We start from the raw sequence: 24,069 nt of genomic DNA on the forward strand, positions 1-24,069 counted from the left end.
TGAAGGGACTAGTCTGGCAGCACCTAAGACCTCTGCTGTCTCCATCTCACACACACGCACCCAAAAAACATTCTCGGCTATCTTATAAGCCCTGTGGTCCTATATAGTATATACTATTATCCCCCTGGATCATACACTTAATATTCCTAAATACACTTATCTTTGAGCTACAAGGAGAGCGCTACAGTGAGGTTTTTGGATGCTGCTCTGTTTCACTATTGCCGTTCAGTGATTTCTTTGATGAGATGGATGCTAGGGCTGGAATAAAAAGCAGCCCTAACTTTCGGTTTTTCAGGGGCTTTAACTGCTGGGTGGTACCAAGCGTTTTCTTGGGCACAGCCCGTAGCAGCGCTTCTCTCCAGGGGAGGAGGGCAGCAGTTCTGGAGGGAAGCGGCAGAGGCCAGCCTGCCTGTGGGCATTTGAACAGCCTGCTTGCACGCACGCGCACACCCTCGCACCCCACGCGTACCGTACCTTTGCAGGGACGCTGGAGCACAACAGCTGCCGGTGGCTCGTGTCAGCGTTTCCTTTACAACAGCGTTAAACTCACTCTAGGGTCTGCAAAACAGTATCTTAGACCGCAGGTCAGGAAATGTGTTGCCTCCCCTCTTGCTGGGTCTGGTGGTCGATTAACGTCAGAGATCATCACCGGGGGCCTGATCCGCCAAGGTGACACGCGCACTCGGCCCACCTGGCATCATTGCAGGCCAGCTGCCCACCTTCACAGGAAGGAAGGCAAGGGGCCTCCACGTGCTCCAGGAAGGTAGCATGATTCAGTGGAAACACCACCGAATTCGGCATCTGTCCCTTCAGTTTTATTCCCAACCCTGCCACTGAGCTTTGCGGTAAATAGCATAAGTTGCCTTGACTCAGTTTCCCCCCCACATCTTTTTTTGGGACACGACGATCATTTCCTAAAGGCTGTCTGTGGCATGAGAATAACTATACAGTGTATGCACACATCTGCATGGTACTTTATTTCTTTTCCTTCTTCTGCTGGAAATAATCTTGTTACGGCCAACCCCGTCTGAACTATTTGAAACCAATCAAAGAAGAAATGCATCTTTCCATCACTGAGCAAGAGAAAATCTGGCACAATTTCAGGGTAAATACAGGAGCTTCATGTCTGAACTGTGCAGAGTTACAGTAATTGTTCTGGCACCATTCCCAGAGCTGAGCTAAGGTCAGGGAGAAACCTGTAAATTAATAACTACAGAACTGATGGGATCTCTCTCCAGGAATCACGATACATACATGAAGCTTTATAGGACAGAAAAGACATGCTTCTGTTTTGTCCAGAAATGTTTAGAATTTTTAAATATCTGTATCAACAACTAGCATACCACGGACCTATGCAGAGATGTTGGTCCCAATTCTGATCTCAGCATCACAGGGACTTCATAAACAAAAGCAGGTTGGTCTGGAGTAATTATATTGGCACTACCCAAATGAACAGGAATCAGGTGTAATTACCTTCTCTGAAAACCAAGCCGGGATGGACAGGCTTTTCCTCTGGGGTCTTGTCTTCCAAAGAGCAGATACAGCTGTCCTCATGGTTGTATCCAATCACCATGTATCCAAGCAACACCCAGTCACTAATGAATATTATTGATTAACAGCTAATTGCTGATGACACTTGTATTATTAACATTTAGGAATTCCATTACACTACAGATTAGAAACACAGGACTAGAAGGGTTTTTAATCAGGGGAACCAGTTCCTTTATACTGCAGATAACCACATCACAGTCATTTAGATACCTGTCAGTCTCTTCCTCTTTCATTTGAAAGATTGGTCCAAAGCCTGCCTCTGAAGATTACAGACCTCTTAATTTATAGTCTAAAATTTTTTATTGCCAGTTTATACCTATTTGTTCTTTTGCCAAACTACTTTTCAGCTTAAAATAACTCTTCCTCTCTGTTGTTTGCTTTCTTGATATATTTATAGAGCCCACTCTCATCTCTTCTCAACATCTATTTTGCTAAGTCATACAAGCCAAGCTCAGAATCTCCTGTCATAAAAAAACATGTTCACAATTCTTTTCATCATCCTAGTTTTTCTCTTCCAGTTTTTCTTTCTTGAAGATGGGTGACCAGAATAGCATAACTAATTCCAGATGCCTTATGCAGTGGTATAAATACTCTCCTTTCTGTCCTCAAAGTACTTTGTCTGGCATATCCTGCAATCATATTAAAGTCACATCAAACTAGTCACTCAATCATCAACTAATAAGATGAGGTTCTTCTTTCTTCGTCCTCTCTAGTTGCCAAGTGGAGCAAAAGGCCCCACTATAGCAAAACGTTTTGCAAGTATCGGATCCCACATTTTGTGCTGCTACATTTTATCCTGTTCCTATTACTCCATCTCCTTGATCTTTCCCCTCTTCCTAAATGATATCCCATTCTTCCTCTGATGATACTACTTAAGCACTAGCAAATGTCATTAGCATACTTCTGTTTTTTCCCCCAAACTCACTACAGAAATTGAATATTGACCATGAGAAACTCCACTAGAAATTATCTTTCAGCCTAATACTCCCCCCTCCCTTTTCTGCTCAACCTCTTCTATGACAGAATCTCTAGGTGTTAGTCCACATCTGGATGATTTTCAAGCTTGCTCATTTCTTATTTGATTTTCAATTATTATTACTTTATCCGTACACAAAAAGATGTCAATACAGCTAATACTAACAGATGAAATATGGCACGCACACAAGCATGGTAAAAGATGAATTGCAAAGGCTTATTACAAGTAGATAATGCAGAGAAAGGATGTCCACCCCCATTTCATAGAACAAAATACAGGATCAAGTATCAAAACAAATCTGTAATTAAGTGAGGAATTTAAAGGATGGTTCTGATTCTACCATCCAGTCTGCTGCTCCACTGGATAATTCTCCCATATTCTTGTGTTGTATAATAAGCAGAATACTTACCACCTTTGGTAATTCCTATATCAATTTTGCATTAGCAACTACCATTTCAAAAAGTCAGCTCAGATTCCTGGAAAGACCTTTATTTTAAGGTCTTAACCATGGCACCAACCTCATCATTTCACATGCATGTCAGAAGATGACAGGAGAAGAGTTTCCACAGCAGTAGGTGTTCAGGACTTTATCATGACTGTCAGATCAAGCAGAAGAGAACAAGAAGGCAGGGAGGGAAGTAAGAACGGATCCAAAGATCCAGAGGAAGACAGAAGTCCATTTTCTGTAAATACATCAGACATGAAAAAAAAGTACAATGAGAGGATCCAGTGAAAAAGCATCCTGACACACTGTATCGACACTTGGTTTTGCTCCTTTTCGTGCGTTTGTGTGAACTCAAACTGCAATCTGAAAGGAAAGCTTCATCAGGCAACATACAGCATATTGCACAAAGTTGCATCTTTTCAAGCTGAACAAGACCTAGGAAAACTTTCAATAAAGGTTTACAGTGTATTTTAACTCACACTAAGACATTGGTGATAGTAATTTTTCTTTGCCTCTGCTTCTGAAAATAAGTAAACCAAAACCTCATTTCTCTGAAGTAACCCAGAAACACCGTGTGGAGTCAGAGGATGAGCAAACACACTGCAGTGTTAGCGAGGTCCTAAGTGATAGCCCAGCCTCCCTCCTCTCACTGCAACATGCTCTGTCACAGAAAACAAACCCTCTCCTTGGCCTTATAGACTTTCTAGATACGTTTTCTGGGTACTAGAACACAATAAAAACAGCAAGTGGCACCTTCTCATGGAGAAGGGCTTCCTACAGAAAAGCTAAGCTTATGATAGGCTTAAAACATGGTGCTGCCAGCACACAGTGTTGGCACATTGCATTAGCTTAAACCCTGAACAGGCTCAGCGCTGCTGGGAGGGAAAAACTCCAAGGGAATCCCACTTACTTTCAAGCAATATCCAGTGCAAATGCCAAACTGGAGGCTTTCTGTCCTTTCTTCATATCCTCACTTTAGAAGGGTAGATTTTTGTTCATGACAAAGTGATTTTATCCAGAAGTGGCTGCATTACGGTGGTGGTTGAAGTGGTTTATTGGGATGAAAGACATGAGGCAAGAAAGGTGAGGTATGGTACCGTATTAACATTTGAATCACTGAGTCAGAGAATTTCACAATTTCAGAAAGGCTTTTCTCCTAATCCGGCCTTAATTTTAACTAAGAGTTGTAAATAAATACTTGTAAGATTTCTCTTCCTTCCCACTTTTACAGGAAAAGGAAAAGTTCTCTTAATGCGAAAAAATAATGAAAGCCAGAATGGCATGCTTGTACTCCCTTGTTTATATCATTCCTGACTCCAGATGAAATAATGGTAGCTTGAAATGTCTATATAAAATAAAGACTGTTTTCTGTTGCTCTTCAAGGCCACCTACCTTTCCCAGTTTTTTGTGCATCAAACCATCTCCTGTGTTTGGGAAGCCCAAGGATATTACAGGTACACATCTGCCCCTCCAGGCTATGGCACTTCGTGGGACACATCTAAAACTGCCCTGCAGCTGCCAGACCGTCATTTTTACAAGAGAATAGGTTGTTACAAAATCCAATGTTATTACAACTGCAGTAGTGCTACAGGGGCTTATTCAAGGTTAGCGGCTTCACTGTGCTCAGTGCTGTACAAATCCTGAGCAAGAGACAGTCTTGCCAAGAGGGCTTGAGAAATGGCAAACTTGAAAATAAATAAATAAATAAAAGGAGTAGCACTGGCTGTGGGATTAATGCCTCTGGGACACAGGAGGCCTCTTGCCAATGCTATTTATAGTTCACACCTGGTCCACATTGTTGGTGGTCCTTGCGTGTCTTCTGGGATAAATTCCACGGTTGATGACTGAGTTACAACTTTGTTTTCAACATTAAACCAAGAGAAAAAAGAACTGATGTTGGAAGGGAGTTGAGGTCGGTAACTGTTTTCCCATAGTTTTTCAGGAGCATCACTTGCTCTCTGCAGTGGAAAGAAACCTCATGACCTCACGGTGTTTATAGTTGTTTTGCCAGGCGGGCGTTAGCCGAGTTGTCTTCAGGCAGGGAAGCCATTCTCTACAGTGTTGCAACATATACTTGCTTTTTGTGCCAATGGAAAGCCACAGCAAAACGCTACCAAATCAGAAAGGTGTTAATTTCTGTTCTCCTTCCATCACTGTAAGTGACAACATATGGTGTGAAACAATGGAGAAACCAGGCCAAAGAAAAAAGCTAAGTGCAAAGCACTTAACCGTTGGTTTGCATGCAATTTGTGCAGTTCCGAGCTTATTCTGAATTGCACCACATGCAGGCAACTCAGGCACATGAAGACTTTCAGCAACCACTGCAAAACTATACTGCAAGACTGCTGCAAGCCACGCTGTGGCCAACAGCCCTGACAAAGTCCTTCGCAAATACCTGCCCTACAGCAGGGGAAATAAGGTGGCTGGGGCGCAGCCTACAACAGTGCAGGGAGGAAGTTAGATGGTAGATGAGAGGTCAGGCAGTTCTGCAGGCTGTATTTGGGCTCAAAAAGGCGCTGCATCCCCTGCACACCTATGTAATCTTTGGCCCAGCATCTATACCGCAGGGGATGTGTCTCTCTGCCCTAATGTATGCAGAGCTGTACAGAACTCCTAGCAGGCCTCTGCCACAGTGCTTCCTTTGCCTTAAATACTTTGCCCTTTCCTGCTACTCCCACAGGTATTTCACCCTCACGGTCTGCCAGACAATTTGTGCTTGCTTCTGGCTCAGGACCAGTGAATGATCTGAACAGAGCCCCAAATGGCTGGGCTTCCTAGCTGACCTACTAAAGGAACCCTGCACCCTTCACATCTGCTTCTGCTTTCCATTTGCTTGCAGAGTCTGGATGTTAGTCCAGTAAAAGCTGCACAGGAATGAAAACTGATGCAACACACCGCCATCCTATGCTGGGATTTTCGAGCTTAGGTTCCCCTTTCTGTGGAAAGCCTCAGGATTTGTGTCTATTTGGGTTACCGTCTTGTGTAACTTCCCTCTCAGTGCTGGTTACGAGAAAGAATCCTATCCTTATAAGGAAAGAAGGATGTTTCCCTGTCCTAAATTTGACAGGAGAGGCCTGATTTCCAAATATCTTCCTTATAGCCCAGGCTCTGATTTTGCATAATGCACACTCAGAGAAGGGACTATGTACTTTGTTATTCCAGCACCTAAATTAGATTAGTAAAGAGCAAAGATGGATTATTGGTATGCTGCTGTACAGCATGATATATACTTTTGTGCACTGTCTAGAGGTTTCAGTAAAGGTAGCTCTGGTACATTGGCTAAGATCAAGAAAATGGCTCAGGTAGTATTTCAGAATATTGGAAACCATAAAGCATATCTCAGTCCACCCAAATCTCACACATACCTCAAGCTCCTTCCGTGACAGTTTGCTTTCAAGGCTGGATCTGTCAGCAGCCCGCTGGTGGTGACAGCACGTGGCAGTGAACATGGCATGCTGCTGTCCGCTACCGAGGACTCCACCCACACTTGCAGAGCAGCTCTTTGGCTGTGGACCCCTGCACTTTATCACTGCATGATTACACTTCTGGTCTCACGCTCTGTCCCTGCATCCTTTTACCTTAAAACACCTTAAAAGAGACCCTGAGGTAAACCTTTACAGGGGTTTCAGTGGGAACTCTAGTTCAGGCACTAGGGAACAGTGTGTTTTTGGCTGAGCGAATCCCTTCTGTAGAAGACTGAAATATAGAATGGGAATCATCTCATGACCACAAACAACTGTTATCTTTAGGAGTCATGAGCTTCCTGCAATCCTGTGACACATCTCCATTCACTTCCTACAGCCTGAGCAAAGCCCTTACATTTCCCGACTTGCCCTCTGTTAGCAGTGGAAATGGACCTTTGCTCACCTCCATTCCAATGCGGATCTGAGCTTTTGAAAAACACAAAAGGGGCAAGCCAGTGCTGGATTTGTACCTGACCCTTTCTAATAGGATGGCATGCTAGACTGGATTCATTTCAGCTTGTTGCCCTACTCTGAGACGTGTAGAAGTTCATTCATTTCAATGGCATTATATCAAAACAAGAGTATAATGTATAATTGAATACAATTCCTCTGACAGGAACTAATCTCTATGCAGTATTTGTGCAGTGCAATGTGGACAGACATGCCTAAAACACTACCAAGCAGTGCAGTGAAATGCGTACCCCCTGCTCTGTTTAATGCATCGCCACTACCAGCGCCCATCCTCCTCTGAGCACACACAAGCCTCTGCCATCCTGCCACGCACAGGTCTGTCCTTATGCCATGCAGCCCATGTGCTCGCACAGGGATATTCATTAACAGACCATTCGCCATACTTTTGTCTACCAAACAAACAGTGGCAGTTGGCTAATACCTAAGTTCTTTGTTGACTACTCCCTGCAGTAGCAGACCAGAGTACCAGTCCATGGTACTCATGGTTTCCTATTCTTTCTCCTTAAAAGTCAATAGAAACACAAGTGTGCAGCATTCAGCTATGTATTAAGTGTTTACTGGCTGGCTCCTGGCTTATGGAAGGGAGATTTTGAAGGTGCAGTTCACATGACTCTTTTCCAGAGAACCGAGCAGCTGGAAGTATATCTACAGCTGTTTGGCATGGGACACTTCTTTCTCCTTTGAGATACTTGCTTTGCAACGTGTCCAGCCCTTGGCAACCTGGAGAATGAAATATAAAGATTGGAGGTGGGGAGGGGAGAGGGATAAAAAATAAAATCATGGGTGTGATCTAAAGCCTATTGGAGTTAAAGGAAATTTTGGATCACACCCATAGCCTAGCCTAAAAAAAGCTGCCAAATTAACTTAAGGCTATTGGGCTTTCCAAATTTAGCACCTCCAAAGAGAACATATTTTTAAAATGTTGTTGCATTCACAGACAACTGTTGTGATAACTCCTGGTCAGTGATCATTAAAACAAAACCCTTGTTACAGCAGCATGCTTGGCTGCACAAGAGGTCAGTGAAACCGATTGCCTGCTGTGTGCAATGAATACAGGATCAGGATCATAAAACACACGGTGAAAAATCCCATTTGTCACAGAGTCAACTTCCCAGCAAGGGCAGGAATCTCGTATCACACAACACACCTCCCTGTTTGTGATCATACGCTTGAATCACTTCCTCATCATTTATACGGCAGCTATCTAGGAAATATGTTCAGGGAGTATCCTAGCACTTGCAAGCACAACTTTCTGATATGCCCTTGTGTTAGGCAAACATTACAGCAGCATAGAAACAGAGGTCCTTGTGACCACCTTACCCTGCTGATAAGCCTGGAAGCCTTCCTGCAGCATGGCATGGTGCAAAGCCAAGTCCCAGGCACAGGAGAAGCAGGGCTGCATTTTCCGGAGCACTCCCCACCAGCGAGGCGGCCACCCTGGCACAGGCTGAGGAGCAGAAGGGGTTTGGTGCTTGGGGGCTCAGGTGGCTGAACAAGATCGACAGGGACGAGGACTAATGAAAAAGCTGTGTCTGGATGGAGAGATAAAGGAGAGAAAGGAAATAAAAAGCAGGAATTAATCTGAAGAATATTTTAACCATGGCCACCGAAATGCAATAGGCAAGGAAAGATCTTAGAGCAGAAAGAGCCTCAGACTTGCACATAACAGTATCTGAATACCTAAAACCCAAACTCCTTTCATCCAGGAATTTAAGAGTGTGTATACAGGAGCCTTATATCATCTTCCTTGCTGGAGCATAATATCTGCTTAAGCCTGACATTTTAAAATACCTCTGCCACACGGAGACTCAGATGACTCGGTGCAGACATGTAGACCTCAGCTCAGCCCTTTGATAGGGGCCGTCAGGTCGCAGTACAGCTTAGGAAACCAACAGCCACGGGATGCTCCTGGACACCCGCCTGCCAGCTAGAGAATAGATCTGCTTGCAGTCATTGCACCTGGCATCACAGCTTGTGTCACCATCTAAAAGCTTACGTTACCAACCGAATAGTTTTCTGCAACAACCTATCTAGGGATGGAGCTGCTCAAAGGTCTGGGAGAGCCCCGAGGAACGCTGGTCATGGAAACAGGGCATGCAGCTCACCACCGTACCAAAACCAGCTCAATGGGGTTTACTGACATGGGAGAAGTGTCTTCCTGCTCTCAGAGCAAGAAGCAATTTTATGTCACCAGTGGGGTCGTTCCCATCAGCATGCTGACAAGGGTCTCTGGTCTCTGTGCCTAGCAATCAGGCACTTTCCCCAAGCCATAGATTTGCTTAAAATGCAATCTATAAGGGCTTGTCTCAAGAAAATTTGATGGATAGCGTGTGGGTGCTGGAGGCAAAGGGAGCCAAGAAAATGAGGGATCTCTCTGTCAAATGATATATCCCCTCAGATTTTTAATGCAAACCCTTCATTTTTGTAAATATTATCTGCATGCTGCTATAGATAGGACATGGTTATAACTGTGACACTGCAAAAAAAGGGTGCAATACTTGAACCAAAACTGAAGAGTTTTCAGTTATGGACCACATTCCTTATACACACTAATAACATCCATGTGATAAATTCATTTATTTCTGCAAACAGGTAATAAATCACACCTCCACACAGTAAGCCAGATTTATCCCATTCTTCGACCTCCCCTGCAATATTCCTACTGGATCTTTTCTACTTCGACTGCTTTTAACTTTGCAAAGCGCCTTAAACCCCCGGAATATTGGTCATTGATTGTGTGAACAACTGCACCAATTCATCTGAAACTGAAACCATCCACATAAATAAAAACTCAACACTTGCCTTTTCTGCAAATCAGACTTCAACAGCGCTCCTCTCCTCTTCCCCCTTGTCTGGCTCTGGCTGAAAAATATGCAGGACCATTTGCCAGGGTTAATTTTTAATAGTGTCCTCACTGCTGCAGTGAATGAAGTCATTTATTACAGCAAGCAGCATGCTAACGCACTGGACAATAATAAATGCTAAAGAAGGTGACTCAGGAATAAGCAACCAGAGGGAGCTTTACGCTCCCACCTGCCTGATGGCTTGGCACAAAGGGCCAAGCATGGCGTTTAACTTCACCATATCCGAGTCTTCGCTCGCAGGACTCCTGGATTCAAGCCAGGAGGCCAGCTAGGTTTATTCACTTTGTCATCCTGTGTGCCCACACATAAACGGAGTCACAGCAGGTTGCATGGCCAGCCATCCCCTCTGCCAAGGCACTCTTTGCCTCTAATGAAGTGGGTTAATACTCCTCTTAGGTGGACATCGCTGCTGTGGGAACATCAGCCCAGGCAGTTTGGCCCTAAATAGGCTTTGTGATCTCAGGCAGACCGGAGCACAGCCTACCCACCTGTAAAACAGGTTTAATAGCGGTCCACTCTTCTCTAGAAATACTAGGATTACTTCACATCTGAGATCTTCAGATGAGAACTGCTTGCTGGTAAAGTATTTTAAAAAGAGCAACTGGAAATCACAGCTAGAGCAGGCTGGCAGCTCCATGCAGGTGTGGAAATGATCACAGAGACAGCACCCTTCCCTTCTCATTACCTGAGACCCTCAGAAAGGCTGGGATGTAGGCAGATCAGAAACCAGGAGAGAAAGTGCTGTTGGATGCTTATTAATTAGGATTCATTTTGATTTTACTGCTCTGAGATATATAGGGTTGGGGATGCAGAAACTCTTGCTTTCCAAGTGAAATGTGGTGGCAAGGTAGAGTCCTCTCACTGGACTGTCTACTCTGACAGTAGAGTCCTGTCAACTGTAGTGTTTTTGCCTCCACAGAGTGGTCCAAAAGCCACTGAAGTCCATGAATCCTCCCCATGGTCTGCAGTAGGCTTTGGATCCAGCCTCAGCGAGCCAGCAAGAACGCACTGCTCAACATGCTATAACAAGTTCACCAGCATGTGCTGATCACTGCAGGAGAGCTGTTAAGTATTATATAAGTATTCTCCAAAAAAGGAGGAAGATCTTGACAAAGGAGGCAGAAGCTTCCTGCTCAGTCCTCACTCCCACGAGGCTAAGCACATGCTCCCTGAAACACACCAGTCCCTCCTAAAATCAGGGAACGAAGCATTCCTGAGTCCATTCCTTCCTCTGCACTGTCACACAAGTTAGAGAGGGTATTATATTACTTACTCTTTATTCACTTTGTGATCATGTAAAGTCTCCCAAATCCCACTGCCAGTAAGCCCCAATGATTAAACAGCTTACTGAAGGGAAACTACAGCTAACACCTACTCTTATCAAAGCACGTTGCTAACGAGGACTGGGAAATCGCTCAGTGGTAATACCGCATCTGTAGATGAACATTAGCTTACTCATGTTTTCATAGTCAGTGGCTAAAATTCAATCGCTTGGATCCACCTAACATTTCTGATCAGTATTTCAGTACATCAGTCTCGGTATTTGCCCAAAGTACACTGACTGGAAGTGCAAAAAGCAAAGCCAAGAGCCTGGGACTGGAGGAGAAGCCTGCAAGGTGTTGATTTGGACACCTCAGCTTGGGTATCTCACAGGAGGTCTGACTCCAAAAACGTTTAACACTTGCCCTCTGGAAGCCATCAGACAGCACCTCAGTGATGCACGCACGCACTTACATCACTGCTGAGCACAAACACCCACCTGAAGAGTTTCCTAGAAACACTAACAGCCCTGCCTCAGCCTGGCAAGACAAGCTGACTGCATGCTGCTCTTCTGCATTTCACCTTCCCCAACAGACAAGTAGCAGGAGAAAAGGGCTGGAAAAGCAATTGCTGGCTTTATTAAGGTTGCCCATAGGACTTGTGGATACACTGAAGGCTCCAGAGTGCTGAAGCAACAAGGAGTTATGGTAAAAGGCTGGATGCCAACCTCCTGTCCAGCCTACAGGGCAGCTACTTTTTAAGTGAGTATTATTTTGCATCAGCTTTACTCACTTTGCAAAGGTGGGAACTAAGGCTCAAGGCAGCTCCTTACTGAAGAAGGAGAAACAGGATTTAGTGAAGGGCTTGACAGAAGAGGAGCAAAGGATCAGCAGCTTGAGTTTGATGATGAGGAGGAGGGATGCGTGGCAGAGGTAGAGACAACTTGCAGCCAACACATTAAAAAGCAATCAAAGGAAAAGAAACTAGTAGTTTAACTGGATAAACACAAATGTCTTTAATTCTAATTTTACCATGTGTGCATGCTTGAGTCATGCTGCACAACACTGTTTTGAAATTTCTGTGAGAAACAGATGTATTTAATAATTGCTCCTCAGTGCTGGGGGGGGAAGTGTTAGGGAGCAAGAAAATTCTTTTTAAAAAAGAATAAGAATTATCTTAGTGTCTCCTCCAGGAGAAAACATGGGATGGTCTGAGATTTAAGTACAAACTCATCTGGTACAGAGAAGCCTTGAACTACAAAGATATGTTGCACATCAGTGAATGCCAAAATGACAGAGAGCAAGACATCCCTTAGCAGCTCATGTGGTTTCCACACCTCGAATTCTGGTTCCTGCCAGCAAACAGGACACAGACAACAAAGCATGGTAAGTGATCCAAACCACCCCATAAAGACACCGCCAGCAGACAAGCTGCAAAGTGTTCCAACTTTTTTGTGGAGTTTGCAAACTAAGATTGCATGGGACAAAAAGTTGTGCAGGCTTGTTAATGAAAACCAGGGCTTTCCACTTCCAAAGGCCTGAGCTACTGCTGTCTGAAGCCAAAGTGAAAACCTCCCTCTGAGGGCAGTGATCCGAAGATCAGGCTCTGAGGGAATGACTGACACCCGTTTCAAGCTGACAGCTAACAAGAGCTCTTGTACACATGCCAAACTGCTGCCAGGGAAGTCACTGTGGATCCTACCGTGTAGATTTTCCACACTGCCGGACCTCCTACTCTGCTCGACCCTTGCTTATCCGCCCTGGCAATCTCAGCAGAGAGGCCTGGAATTAAGCAGAAGCAGACACAGGATGTTTATCAACCCTGGTGACTCTCGGCCAGGTGGGGGCTTTTCCATGGAGGGCTCCGTGCCATTTCCAAGTAACTCAGGTTCTAGAGTCAGTGTGTGATCTGCAACAACCCACAGAGAAAAGCACAAAACGTCAAAAAGAGCATTTGCTAGGGATTTAAGCGAACACCCACAGGAACAAATTGGGCACTTTCTGTAGAGGGGAGCGTTTTTCAGATCAGGCTGCAACTGGTAAGCAATCATGCAAAGAGATAGCTCCTAAAGTGTCAGAGATCTAATTATATCTCCCATCTCACTCCCCCTTGCCAGCACAATTTGAAATCCACATCTGACCATCCAGCCAGGTGGGGGCTTCACATTAAAAACTAACATCATGTATATGGAGATATTATTGTTCATTCCCACAGTTTGCACAGGAAGACTGGCCCATTAGAAATGGCTAGTCTCTGAATTGTCTTTTTCTTCAGTTTTCTTTATAGGAAAAAAAGGAATCAGAAGTCATTTGTATTTTTAGACCATGGAACAGCCATGGAACAGAGAATTCCTTCCACTTCCAAACTCAGATTACAAAGCCTTTCCCCTCTGCGATTCCACAGCATCTCATATCTTTTGAGTTTCCACTTTGTTTCTAATCAATTAAATCTGTTAGCAGAATCCATTTTAGTCAATAGAAACCCTTCCTATTTCTAGCTTTGGGGATGCTTGGGTCAGGCACCTGGCAAGGCTCTGTCCAAATTCTGTTTCTTCCAAAAAGGAAATACATGACAGGAAGGATCCTGGCCCAGACCAGATAACTCTGCAAACCTGTGATTTTGCTATGCCCACCCAGACTGTTCTGTGATGTTTTCAAATGGTTTAAAGAGGCTTTTGAGTACTGTATTTAGCAGAATTTAATCCAATTTTAATGACAGTATTTTGGTGATTAGAAACAAAGTAGCTCCACTCGCTGGTTGGGTCATCTGAAGCAAGGTGGTGTTTTGACAGCGATGATACAAGGAAGGTTTTGTTAAATGATTCAGGGTTAATTGATTCAGGGGTTTCTTCTGTTAATTGATTAGTACAGGAAATACCTCTAGCTCTGTTCAGTGACCTTCACTGATGATGTGCTAAAACAGCTGTGGAACTAATCCTGATGGGTCTTATTTTTCCTCTCCCTCTCCATGTGGTCTCAGCTGGACCTCTGCTTCCAAGTTTTAGGTGCCTCTGAGAACCCCACCCTGTGGGATGACACTGCTTGCAGAATTTCACATTTGTGATGTGTCTTCCAGCTATATCTTTTTTGGTGCAATCTGCAGTAAGGACTAGCCCACAGACTGCAGGAAGACTCTCCAGCAGGCTGGGTTAAATTATAGTGTTGAATAGTTTTTCCTTGTATTCCCCCCACCCCTTTTAAATCAATGACTTACCTCTATCTAGTGGCTTCTTTGTGCTGCAGAAGACTCAGATTTTCCCCATAGCGTCTTTATAGTCGGTCATTTACAGTACAGCAATTCACTGACAGGAGTAAACTATAAGCCCTGCATCTGCATATAGATTTATCCATTACATTAAGATCCTCTCTCAAAGGCTGCTTTCCAAGTAGTGCTGTTGTTGGGACTTAATCTAGCAATGTTCTCTACAGCCTCACCAGGAAGTTAGAAAAGGACTGTCCACTAGTCACAAATTTATCTGTAAATTCAGCTAAGCCCCCAGGAAACCCAGAAGGCTGGCTACCATTTCTCAGGCCTGACCACTTTACTACTATATCAACAGCCTAAACTTCAACTGGGAAGGAATGTTTTTAAACTAAAAGGAAGAACATATACTTAATTCCATCACACATTGGAGTAGTGCTACTTGCAGCTCATATCAATAGCCTAGGGATTAAGAAACTTTAATTTTTCTTTCACTTTTCAAGAGTATCCCCTGGAAGGCATCCTTTCCAGCTTAGGCATAAAGCAAACACTTCAGGTAGACCCTATTACCCCACAAGATCTATAAACTTCCCTATCTTAAGCACAGGACAGGTGCACTGGCTTCTCCGACTACTCACATGCATAAGAGTCTTCAAAATCATCCTCCCCTCAGCTAACAAAACTCAGTTTTCATCTCCTCCCACAACAACAGTTGCTAAGGTTTCCCCTCTCCATCCTTAACCAGTTCCCTTTGTCAGGTCTCAGCTCTCTCTGTAAACGAGCCATATACCAGTGTCTGCCCTTCCCAGAAGCATCCTTAGGATGGGTTTGAAGGAGGCCCCCGTGAGCCTACTCTATCCTCTGCCCAAAATAACTTCAAAAGGCTCCCAGATCTGCAGAAGAGCGCTTTCCCTTTTAGAAAAAAAATGTGAAAAGAACCCAAAACAGAGGCTGAGACTGTGAGCCAAATTCATTTCAGTAGAAACAGGTTCATCCCTTACTGGCATCTGTAGAGTTGCATCAGCTTAGTGCAGAAATGGATTTGGCCTTGCATTTCCGAGAATCCAGTCCTGTTCCAACTCCTCTGAATATTTCCTTCTTTCCTCCTGACTGCACTTCGGTTTTGATCCAAGTCTCAGATAGGCTGGCAAGGCAGCTGACTAGCACCGGATCTAACATCAACTTCTACTGACAGGTTCTGCTACCTAGTCGATGCACAGTCCACCAGTGAACAAAAAGGATAAGGTCTCAGCTTTTTTCCTTGCTATAGCAACGAAGCACCTTGTGATGATCATTTTTTTGTTTCATAAGTTGGTTGCCATGGCAAGTTACTGGTGTTACATTGTTACATACAAAAAGGAAACAAATCTGCATTCTCTACAGAACTCAGTTTTTTTTAAACTTGACCTCATATCCATTCACTTCCTGCCACAATATGACTGACCCTCTAAGCTCTGGAGAGAGAGGTGGGCAATAGAAACATGCCAGTATGGCAAAAGTGCTTGCAGGATTACTGAGCCCGGCATTTCTGCAGGAGGAATAAATTAATAAAAAACAGAGTATGGTACAGAGGGAAAGCAATGATCACCAGGATCTCTGCTTCTCTCACTACGCTCTCAGAGGCAACATTTAGAAGAGCACACAGATAGCCTCCCTTCCACACAGTCCAAGAAAGTTTCAATTGCACAGAAAAGAGAAATACAGCCATGAAGATGAACTAGCTGAGTCTAGGGAGAACTCAAAACCAGGGAAAGCAGCAGGAGTGGTCTGCACAATTGGAACAAAGTTAGGTATAATTGCAGATATGGAAACAAGCAGGCACTCCAAAACAACAAAAAAAGGCAGCCGACATCACTAACCTCCCCTCTGTATCTGCTGAGAAGTGATATACCCTTCGGGGTGGGGTGAGGCCAACGGAGCGGGCAGAGATGACAAATGGGGCTTGTTCTGCGTCACAAATTCTGCGCAGAACTGGCCCGGAGGACAGGCAGCAGCACTGAAGGGCTGGCCAGGAGGAGAGACAGATGGCAGCCCCAGGCTGGCCAGGAATATACATCCTCATGTCACCATAAGTGACTGGTCTCATTTAGGCTGGCATAAATTCAGCTTATCCCACTTAATTACGCTGGTGTTTCTCTTAGTGCAAAATGATAGGCCTAAGAGGAAAATTGGGATGTATTCAAACACCTTGTGAATTTAAAAAATTACTGTTATTTATTCTGCTGGTAATATTGATGACAAGAAACATTTTTTTGGGGGGGGAGCAATAGACAGAATAGTTCAACTTGGCTGTTGCCTGAGTGTTTCTACTAGAAATAACTCTAAAAAAGATTATCCTTTAGAAAGCTTTTGGGATAGCCTTGATCTATAGCAGATTAGCAAGATCAGTTGCTAAATGAGCTCTCAGCATAAGTTTGTGTATCACACAGCAGAAAGCTAAGATCAGCTGTTGTCTATGAATCCCTTCTTGCAGAGGTTAATGGGGAATGGCAATGCTAAGGAGTTATTTTTGAGGGTCACAGCAGCATACCTTCCCAGGACTCAATTTAGAGTAGTTACAAAAAGTCATTAACATAGATGTGATAAGCACAGCCATGAATTACAGGCTCCTGTTTGCATGCTGATGAGGGTCAAGAAAACCTGAAGGCACCAGAATGACAGAGCAATCCTCAGCAGCTCTTTAACCCCACGGCAGGTTCTATTTTGACAATTCTACTGTGAAAGTAAGGATCCCCTGAGGTTCTCCCCATTTCTTCTTTATTGCTCTATGTGCCAGCAAACCCAATATTTGGCCAGTCTTCCCTTCCTCCTGTCAAGTAAGGCTTGCAATAGTTAGTACCACTGCAGGATTTCTAGAAAGCTGCTCTTTGCCTGCTCTGAGGTTTGCCATAGAGCACACAAACCGCACTGGTAGCTGGCTGGAGGAGTTTGGTGGCCATCCAGTCGGAGATGCCACAGGATGAGTTAGCAGAAGTTTGCGGTGACATTTGTACAACTGTTACAGTGGCATTGCATGTCCTGTGCTTAAATAAGAGGGTTGTCTTCCAGGGTCCTCAGGTAGGGCAGGATATTTTACTAGCATTAAATTCAAGTTTAGAGAAAGGAAGAAAGTCTGGCCAGGCAGGATGACTTTTTCTGAACAAACTGGGCCATATCCTCAGCAAATGCGCATCAGCCCAGCTTTGCTGAAAGCAATGGAGCTATGATGCTTTGCAACAGCTGAGGATCTCATACCAATATTTTGCTTTCTATCAAAAAAGAACAGAGACAGACATCTTTAAGCTGTATCACGCTCTCTGCCCTCACAAGTTTGTGTCATCATCCCTATGTGATAGTGTGGTTATGACTCACCAATAGATGATTACGCCTCTGTCTTGCAGCAGTCTGCAAACAAGAAACAGTCCTCAGGTATCTTATATCCCGGTGTGATCTGGCACCAAAGAACAAACAAGAGGCAGTTTCAGTCCCATCTTCTGCTTTCTTGGTTCTTGGAGGTCAGTGTCAAGCCCAAGCAGCATGAAACTAACGTTTGCCCATATCTGTGTCTGTTATACTACGTGCTTGGTTTTTGCTCCCTGATCAGCTCTTCTGGGTCACCTAGACATTGAAAAATATGCTGGGCCCGCTTTCAGGGTGCTTCAAAAAGCAGCATTTCTGTATGCTCCAGTACCCTGCCTGCTCACCAGAAACGGATAAGACAAGACTAGACAGGTAGTGCAGAGAGGCGGTGCGCTGTACATACGTGTGTGCGCCTGCGAAGAAACCCATCACCTCTGTGCTTGCCGCTGCTCCTGCCGTTGGCTTGCTCAGGGGAGATGCTGTGCTTCTGCGAGCTGCGGTCCCTGCTTTCGTGGAGAGCTGAGAGGTTGTTCAGGATCAGGAGGGCGTTTTAGAAGCGAGCAAACATTTCCGAGGTAGGTTAAAGCTTCAGCCTATTTGTTTGGCCGTGTCTCTTTGCACGCTGTCTTTTAGAAAGCGCTGTCAGGCTCGTTGGTGCCACCACAACGCGGGTCTGCGCAACCTGGACCAACCTGCACAACCCTCTCAGCGGGTATCCTTACAACTTGCTTAATCTATTCAGTACTCTGGCTATGAGCTCTGCAGGGCACGAGCTTTGTTACATGCGCCAAACTGTAGTACCTAGAACATGGGTTTCTAGTTCCCTTTCCAGATTCTTAGCTACCTTTTTAATGGAAGCAACGTATTGCGGTAGGGTGCTTGAAAGGCTCAGTGTAAACAGTGCTTTTGCGTTGTTAGGAATGCATATTACACCTGTATTCTGCCGTCCTGCTGCAAAGCCTGATCCCTTGTGCCTGCTCCCAGGTAACAGGGTGTCTGCGCAAGCCCCTGTCCATTTCCCAGCGTAACCGCAGCGCCGTGGGAAACGTCTGGTAACGTGGGCGCGCTGGGACGGGATGGGGAGCGGGGCGCTGCCATACCTGACCTCACAGCAGCAGCCCGGGTCCGTCGAGCCCCGACTGAGCTGTGCTCCGGGGGACCCCGAGCAGGATCCGGCCACGCTCTGCCTGCAACGAGAGTGACCCGGCTCACGCCCCGCGACGGGGCCTACCCCGGGCTGCCGCTTTCCCGGGCGCTCCCCGGGGCCTGAGAGGCGCCTCGCCCGCCGGGCTGCCAACCGCCGGCTGCGGCCGTTAACAAACGGCGCTGCGCCCAAACGCCCCGGGGGCCAGACCCGCCCGCGGGGGCGGCGGCAGGGGGAGCGCAGCGCCGGGGCGGCCCGGGGAGGCGGGGGGGGGGGGCCGGCGGCAGCACCCTCCCGCCGCCGCCCCGCAGACCTCCCCGCGGCCAGGCCCGGGAGGCGGGGGGGGGGCGGGCGCCGGCGCGTGATTGACGGGCGGCGCAGCCCACCGGGAGGGCGGCGGCGGCCGGGGCCGCCTATCAGGGGCGGGTGGGCGGGGCGCGGCGCCTGGGCGTGTGCGGCGGCCGCCGGCGGGGCGCGCTCCCGCGGCCGCTCCCGCTCCCCCCCGCGCTCGCACATTGTCCGGGCGGCGGCGGCGGGCGGGCGGCGGCGGCAGAGCGCCCCGGCGCCCGGTGCCAATGCGGGGCGGGCGCGGCACGCCGGGGGCGCCTCCACCACCGCGGTGGAAACTTCACCTCGCCGCCGGGCCGACGCACGGCTGAGCGGGGCGGCAGCCCCCGGCGGCGGCAGGGGCTCGCTGTGCTTGAAGGGAGTTTTTTTTTTTTTTTTCCTTAAAAAAAAAAGAAAAAATTATTATTCTCCCTTAAACTTCCGCCCCCCTCCCCTTCCAGGAGGTGCCTCCCGCCTGGCGGGGCGTGCGAGCCGGTGAGTGACCCGCCGCCGCCGTTGGGGGGGAGGGAGGGAGGGAGGGGCCGTTACGGGTGCAGCCGTTGGGGGGAGCCGTTACGGGCGCAGCCGTTGGTGGGGGGGAGGGGGGCGCGCGCGAGGGCCGCGGCCGTTAAGGGGGGGGCGCGGCCGTTGGAGCGCCGCAGCCACCTGTTAGCGGGGCGGCTGCCCCCGCCTCGAAGTTTGTGTGTCCCCCCCACCCCGCCTCAGTGTGCCCAGGGTGGGGTGGGCAGAGGGCCCTGCCCCAGCTGGGGTGGGGGGACACGGAGGAGGCGGGGTGGCAGCGCAGCTCCACCTGCCTGCCCGGCCGCACCATGACTCTGCTGTCTGTGCGGCTGCCGGGGGGGGGACACAGCCGCGGGGCACCCCCTTGCCCTCCTGCATCCCGCTGCACCTGCTTGTCCTGCTCCTGCACCCCCCCCCCCAGCCCAGCACCACCGTGCTGCCCCCACCCTCTTGCTAAACGGGGCGCCCACCCAGCTCCTGCTACGCCCTGCTGGAGGGCCCCCCCCCCCATAAAAAACCAACTTCCCAGCAGCGCTCAACATCCCCAGCACAAGCCAGGGCGAGGCCCCCCAGGCCGGGGGCGAGGCGAGGGGCAGCGCGCAGGTGGCAGAGGCGCAGGTAGGTGCGCCCACCCGCCAGGGCCCCCGTTGCGGCTCTGCGGAGCCGTCAGCACCTCCCTTCCGCTGAGGGACGTTTGCCGCCGGGGCTCTGCGGCTGCCTACACCCTGCCTGCTGCACACAAGGGCACAGGGAGGGGCCCGGGCTTGCTACCTCTTTGCCCCGAGTAGAGGCAGGGTCTCCTGGAGGCTCGCTCAGCCCATAGGGATCCTGGGCAGGGATGCATTTTAATCGCCGCGAGCAGCCTGGGAGCAATGGAGCATGCCTGTAGACAAAAGAAAGCCGATTAGGAATCGGAGAGGACTGACAAACTCTGGAGTGACTGGAGAAATGCTTAAGACAGCTAAAAGCACAAGCACTGTATGGCAAATATTAAGACTAGCTTGACTATTTAAGTGACCTAATAATTGTTTCCCTTCAGCCGGCTCCACACAAGTCACTCCTAGGTAGATTTTTAAGATACAAGACAAATAAATATTCCTGCTAAGGCTTCATTACCTCAGTTTTGTTTGCATAGGTAGATTATGCAGGTTCAAGCTATAGAACTAGTTTTAAACAGAGGAAAGCACACTAGGCTTCATGCTAGCTAAAGAGTTACTAGAGAATTAGACTCTCATACAAAGTCTTACCTGAACACAAAATTACCAGGGAACAACCTACTCCAGGGACAGGCTCCAGACTTCTGAGGCTCTAAAAGAGCAGTGCTGAAAAAAGGGATGTTTTATCTCCCCCAGCCTTGCCTCTGCTGGGTTTCCAGCCAATCGTGTTGCCCTCCCCCAGCTGCACATGGATGCCTTACACCTGTGCAAACGAGGACTGCCCGGGCCCATGGTCACGTTGCTCTTCCTAGTCCAGTCCAGGTGGTTAGTGATAAGGCCAGTGGGCATGGGTTTCTCCTGGTCAGAATTGCTAATGTATTTATCCTCGCAGAACTCGAAATTATTTTAATTTTACAGCTGGGCAGCTAAGACTTGCGTGATTTGTAATAGAGCCATGACTTTGAAGCCAGGTGTGAGCTCCCCTCCATGTGCTTAGGCTTAGACAGTCCTTTCTTTCTGCTCCTCAAAGGTTTCCCCCACATGATTAATAACATGCAAACTGCTCCATTTCAGCACCAGTGCAGCTGATGCTGATTGAATTCCTTGTTCAGTCTCCTTGGCAGATCTAGAGACTGACAGTGTTTTCCCCGGTGAAAAATCCGCTTTGCGGTGGTAGCTGTCAGTGCGTCTTTTTTGGTCTTGGTGAACCTTCCTTATTTTTATAATAAAGGAAAAAAAAGTGTGTCAGGAAATACCTTCCATGTCTGCATAAAAATGAGCTTTTAATTAGCAATAACTACCTCAGTTTGGGGTATCGTTTATGTCGTAATAATTAAACAGGACTCAACCGGAGGGACACTTTTCCACCTGATGGATAGCCCCAAGGAGTTATCCTTGGCGTGGTTCTCCGTTGTGGTCGATTTGGTTCTTGGCTACAGTATACGGTGAATGTGCAGCAGTAGTGGGAGTAACCTCCTACAGTTTTCTCTAATGTCAGATTAGAAAAGTGGCAGTCACGGTTTCCCTTCGTAAGGCGCTGCATCAGGCCCTCCGTGTGTATGGTGTTCATCTGCCTCCGTGACTTTCGACCTGTGGGCTGAGGATCCTTCAAGGGGTCCAGAAGCCACTCCAAGGGGATGAGACATAAAAAAACACAGGGAGGCCAAGTTCATCTGTTATTTACAGCAGCCTACATATGTGAAATGTATAGCGGGGTTCTATTACTACTGCAGAACTGTGCGAGTCCACAAATGGAAAAACAGATTGAAAATTGCTGATTGACTTGTTCATCTTAGTTCTCCTAAGGAGGCTTGAAACGGCAGCTGGTACTCAGGAAGCTTTTCCTGGTGAGAGCAGGTTACTACTACATCATTTTCCACATCACTGTCTTTCATCCAACTGTATTTGAGGGATGCAAAGACAACCTCACAACATAAACATTTGCTTGCAGAGACTGCAGCCAGACAGCACCATTGCCCCTCCTGCTGTTAGCCCATACTGAATTTACCTTCATACTAATCCGTACTTGGTTCTCCCCAGCACGTCTGTAACTGTGTGGACTGGAAACTCAGGAAGGTTTTCTGAAGTTGGATATGGGGGAATTCCTTAACTGGGACAAAAATTACCTCATCCAGAGAGAGGTTCTTTCTGGAGGGAGGGTGATGAAGAAGGGAAGAGGTAGGAAAGCCAGTCAAGCCGTGTCTCATCTGCCATCCTTCAAGACTTTTTATGCCACTGTGCTTTTCGTCAGCCTAGAAAAATAAAATGGTTGTGCACCAAGCACTCTTATCTAATTGTAACCTATTATTAGCTTTCTATTTAACATTTTTAAGTGTATACTCATAACCATGGCTTATTAAACGGTATATAAAAATAAAACCGTTGAATATATTTGAATTTCACCTGTATTAGTCTAATAATGTATTTATAAAGTGGTATTTGATCAGCTTTATAGCTGATCGGATACCACAGAAGAGTATTAAATAAATTATTTGACAAATACGGCTGAGATTAAACAAATGATTTATTTGCTGAGTGCTGTTCGACTGCTCTGCCATGGCACATTGCTCTTTCTTTTTTTAGGCTATCCTTCCTTTCCAGTTTTCATTCCACTTTTTCATGCTTTATCTTTTCCTGAACTGTCCTCAGTATCTGTTTCCTTTAACTTTTCCTTTAACTCTTTCTCCTTTCCCTATATTGTTCTTTCTTTGTTCTGCAGATCATCTTTTCTTTCTTTCATTCTTTCTTCTGCCTCTTTCTTCTACCTCTCTTTCCATGTTTTTTCCTTCTAAATTAGCCCATTTTCATCTTTTTCTCCACCTTTTTGGTGCTGCTGCACATTTTATTAAGCACTTAATAGCTAGCTGAACTAAACCCAGTGACTGTGTATGAAGATGAAGATGTTTGCCCAGTGGCAATGCTTCTCTGCCTCTCCCTTGGTTTTCTGGCTGTTGTGGGAAGGGTGTTTCTGCAATTCAGGAGTTTTCTTGCTGCTCTTATTTTTGCGTGGGGCTCTCCCTGTGCCTTTTTTTTTTTTTTTTTTTTTTTTGAGTGAATTTGTCTGAATATCTCAGTATCTTTGTATTATAAGAGAATGGCTAGGAGCAAATGGTAGGCCTTGCCTCGTTGTTTTTGTATCTTTATGCCCCCTGTTCTCACCTGCTGCCTCACAAACCTCAGTCTCCGCACCTGGAAGTCTTGCTTTCCTCCTCTTCGTATTGTCCTTCCTCCCCTTCTTTCCTTTTGGGGTTATGCCCAGGAGCTATCTTTCAGTACGGCAAAAAGCCTTAGCACTATGAAGGTTTTCCCACCTACCTAGTATTTTCAGAGTCTGTATGAGCATCATGTTAATTAGGGTAGTAACAAGAGGCGGACAAGTTATCATGCGTGCCTACTTGAGCAGAAGGAGAATATTCAACTTAGTAAATTCAGTATTAAAAGATTAAGGTGTCCTGAAAACAAAAGTGCTGTCTGTTGTGGAGAAGACTTGGTTTTTTCCTGGATGAAATCTACTGGGAATATTCTTAAAAATAATGAAGGGAATAGAAAACTTTGTATTTTAGGGGAGGAATTTTGTCTTCTCATGGAAATAAAGCTCAGACAGTCTAGAGATATGCGATGGAAGCATTCAGGGGGGTGTGATGTATCTCCCAGCTGATGATTGCAGTGGTATAGCCACAGTGGATGAGCTAAGTCACGGATGTCATAGTCCTCTGCTTTAGCTACTAGGAGTTATATGATGAGATCATCTCATACCCATAAGGAAATGTCTCTATTTTACTAATGTTAACAGTTATGCCATTCCTCTGTGTCGTGTGAAATGTTTTGAATAACACTCCAGTGCATCGC

The 24,069-nt window shown here is 46.5% G+C and overlaps 2 protein-coding genes across 21 annotated transcripts in view; one reads left to right on the forward strand and one right to left on the reverse strand.

The window, feature by feature from the left end:
• Positions 1-19,055, reverse strand: part of LRRC56 (leucine rich repeat containing 56) — an 86,272-nt gene extending 67,217 nt beyond the window's left edge. For 3 of the 17 annotated variants that reach the window (XM_064513211.1, XM_064513209.1, XM_064513199.1), the window contains exons 1-2: positions 18,505-18,665; positions 17,584-17,662 (exon numbers count right to left, since the gene is read on the reverse strand). In XM_064513211.1, coding sequence (XP_064369281.1) covers positions 17,584-17,662; positions 18,505-18,587 — 162 coding nt within the window. In that variant the 5' untranslated portion in view covers positions 18,588-18,665. The other 14 variants (XR_010389553.1, XR_010389552.1, XR_010389551.1 and 11 more) reach the window with 14 other exon arrangements.
• HRAS (HRas proto-oncogene, GTPase) overlaps positions 18,024-24,069 on the forward strand; it is a 55,839-nt gene continuing 49,793 nt past the window's right edge. For 2 of the 4 annotated variants that reach the window (XM_026108077.2, XM_064513216.1), the window contains exon 1: positions 19,143-19,537. The gene's annotated coding sequence lies outside the window, so the exon portion shown is untranslated. Of the gene's footprint in view, positions 18,147-19,142; positions 19,538-24,069 lie in introns of those variants that run through there. The other 2 variants (XM_026108078.2, XM_064513217.1) reach the window with 2 other exon arrangements.

Source organism: Dromaius novaehollandiae, chromosome 5 (genome assembly GCF_036370855.1).
Source record: "Dromaius novaehollandiae isolate bDroNov1 chromosome 5, bDroNov1.hap1, whole genome shotgun sequence".
In the NCBI taxonomy this organism is placed as follows: Eukaryota; Metazoa; Chordata; class Aves; order Casuariiformes; family Dromaiidae; genus Dromaius; species Dromaius novaehollandiae.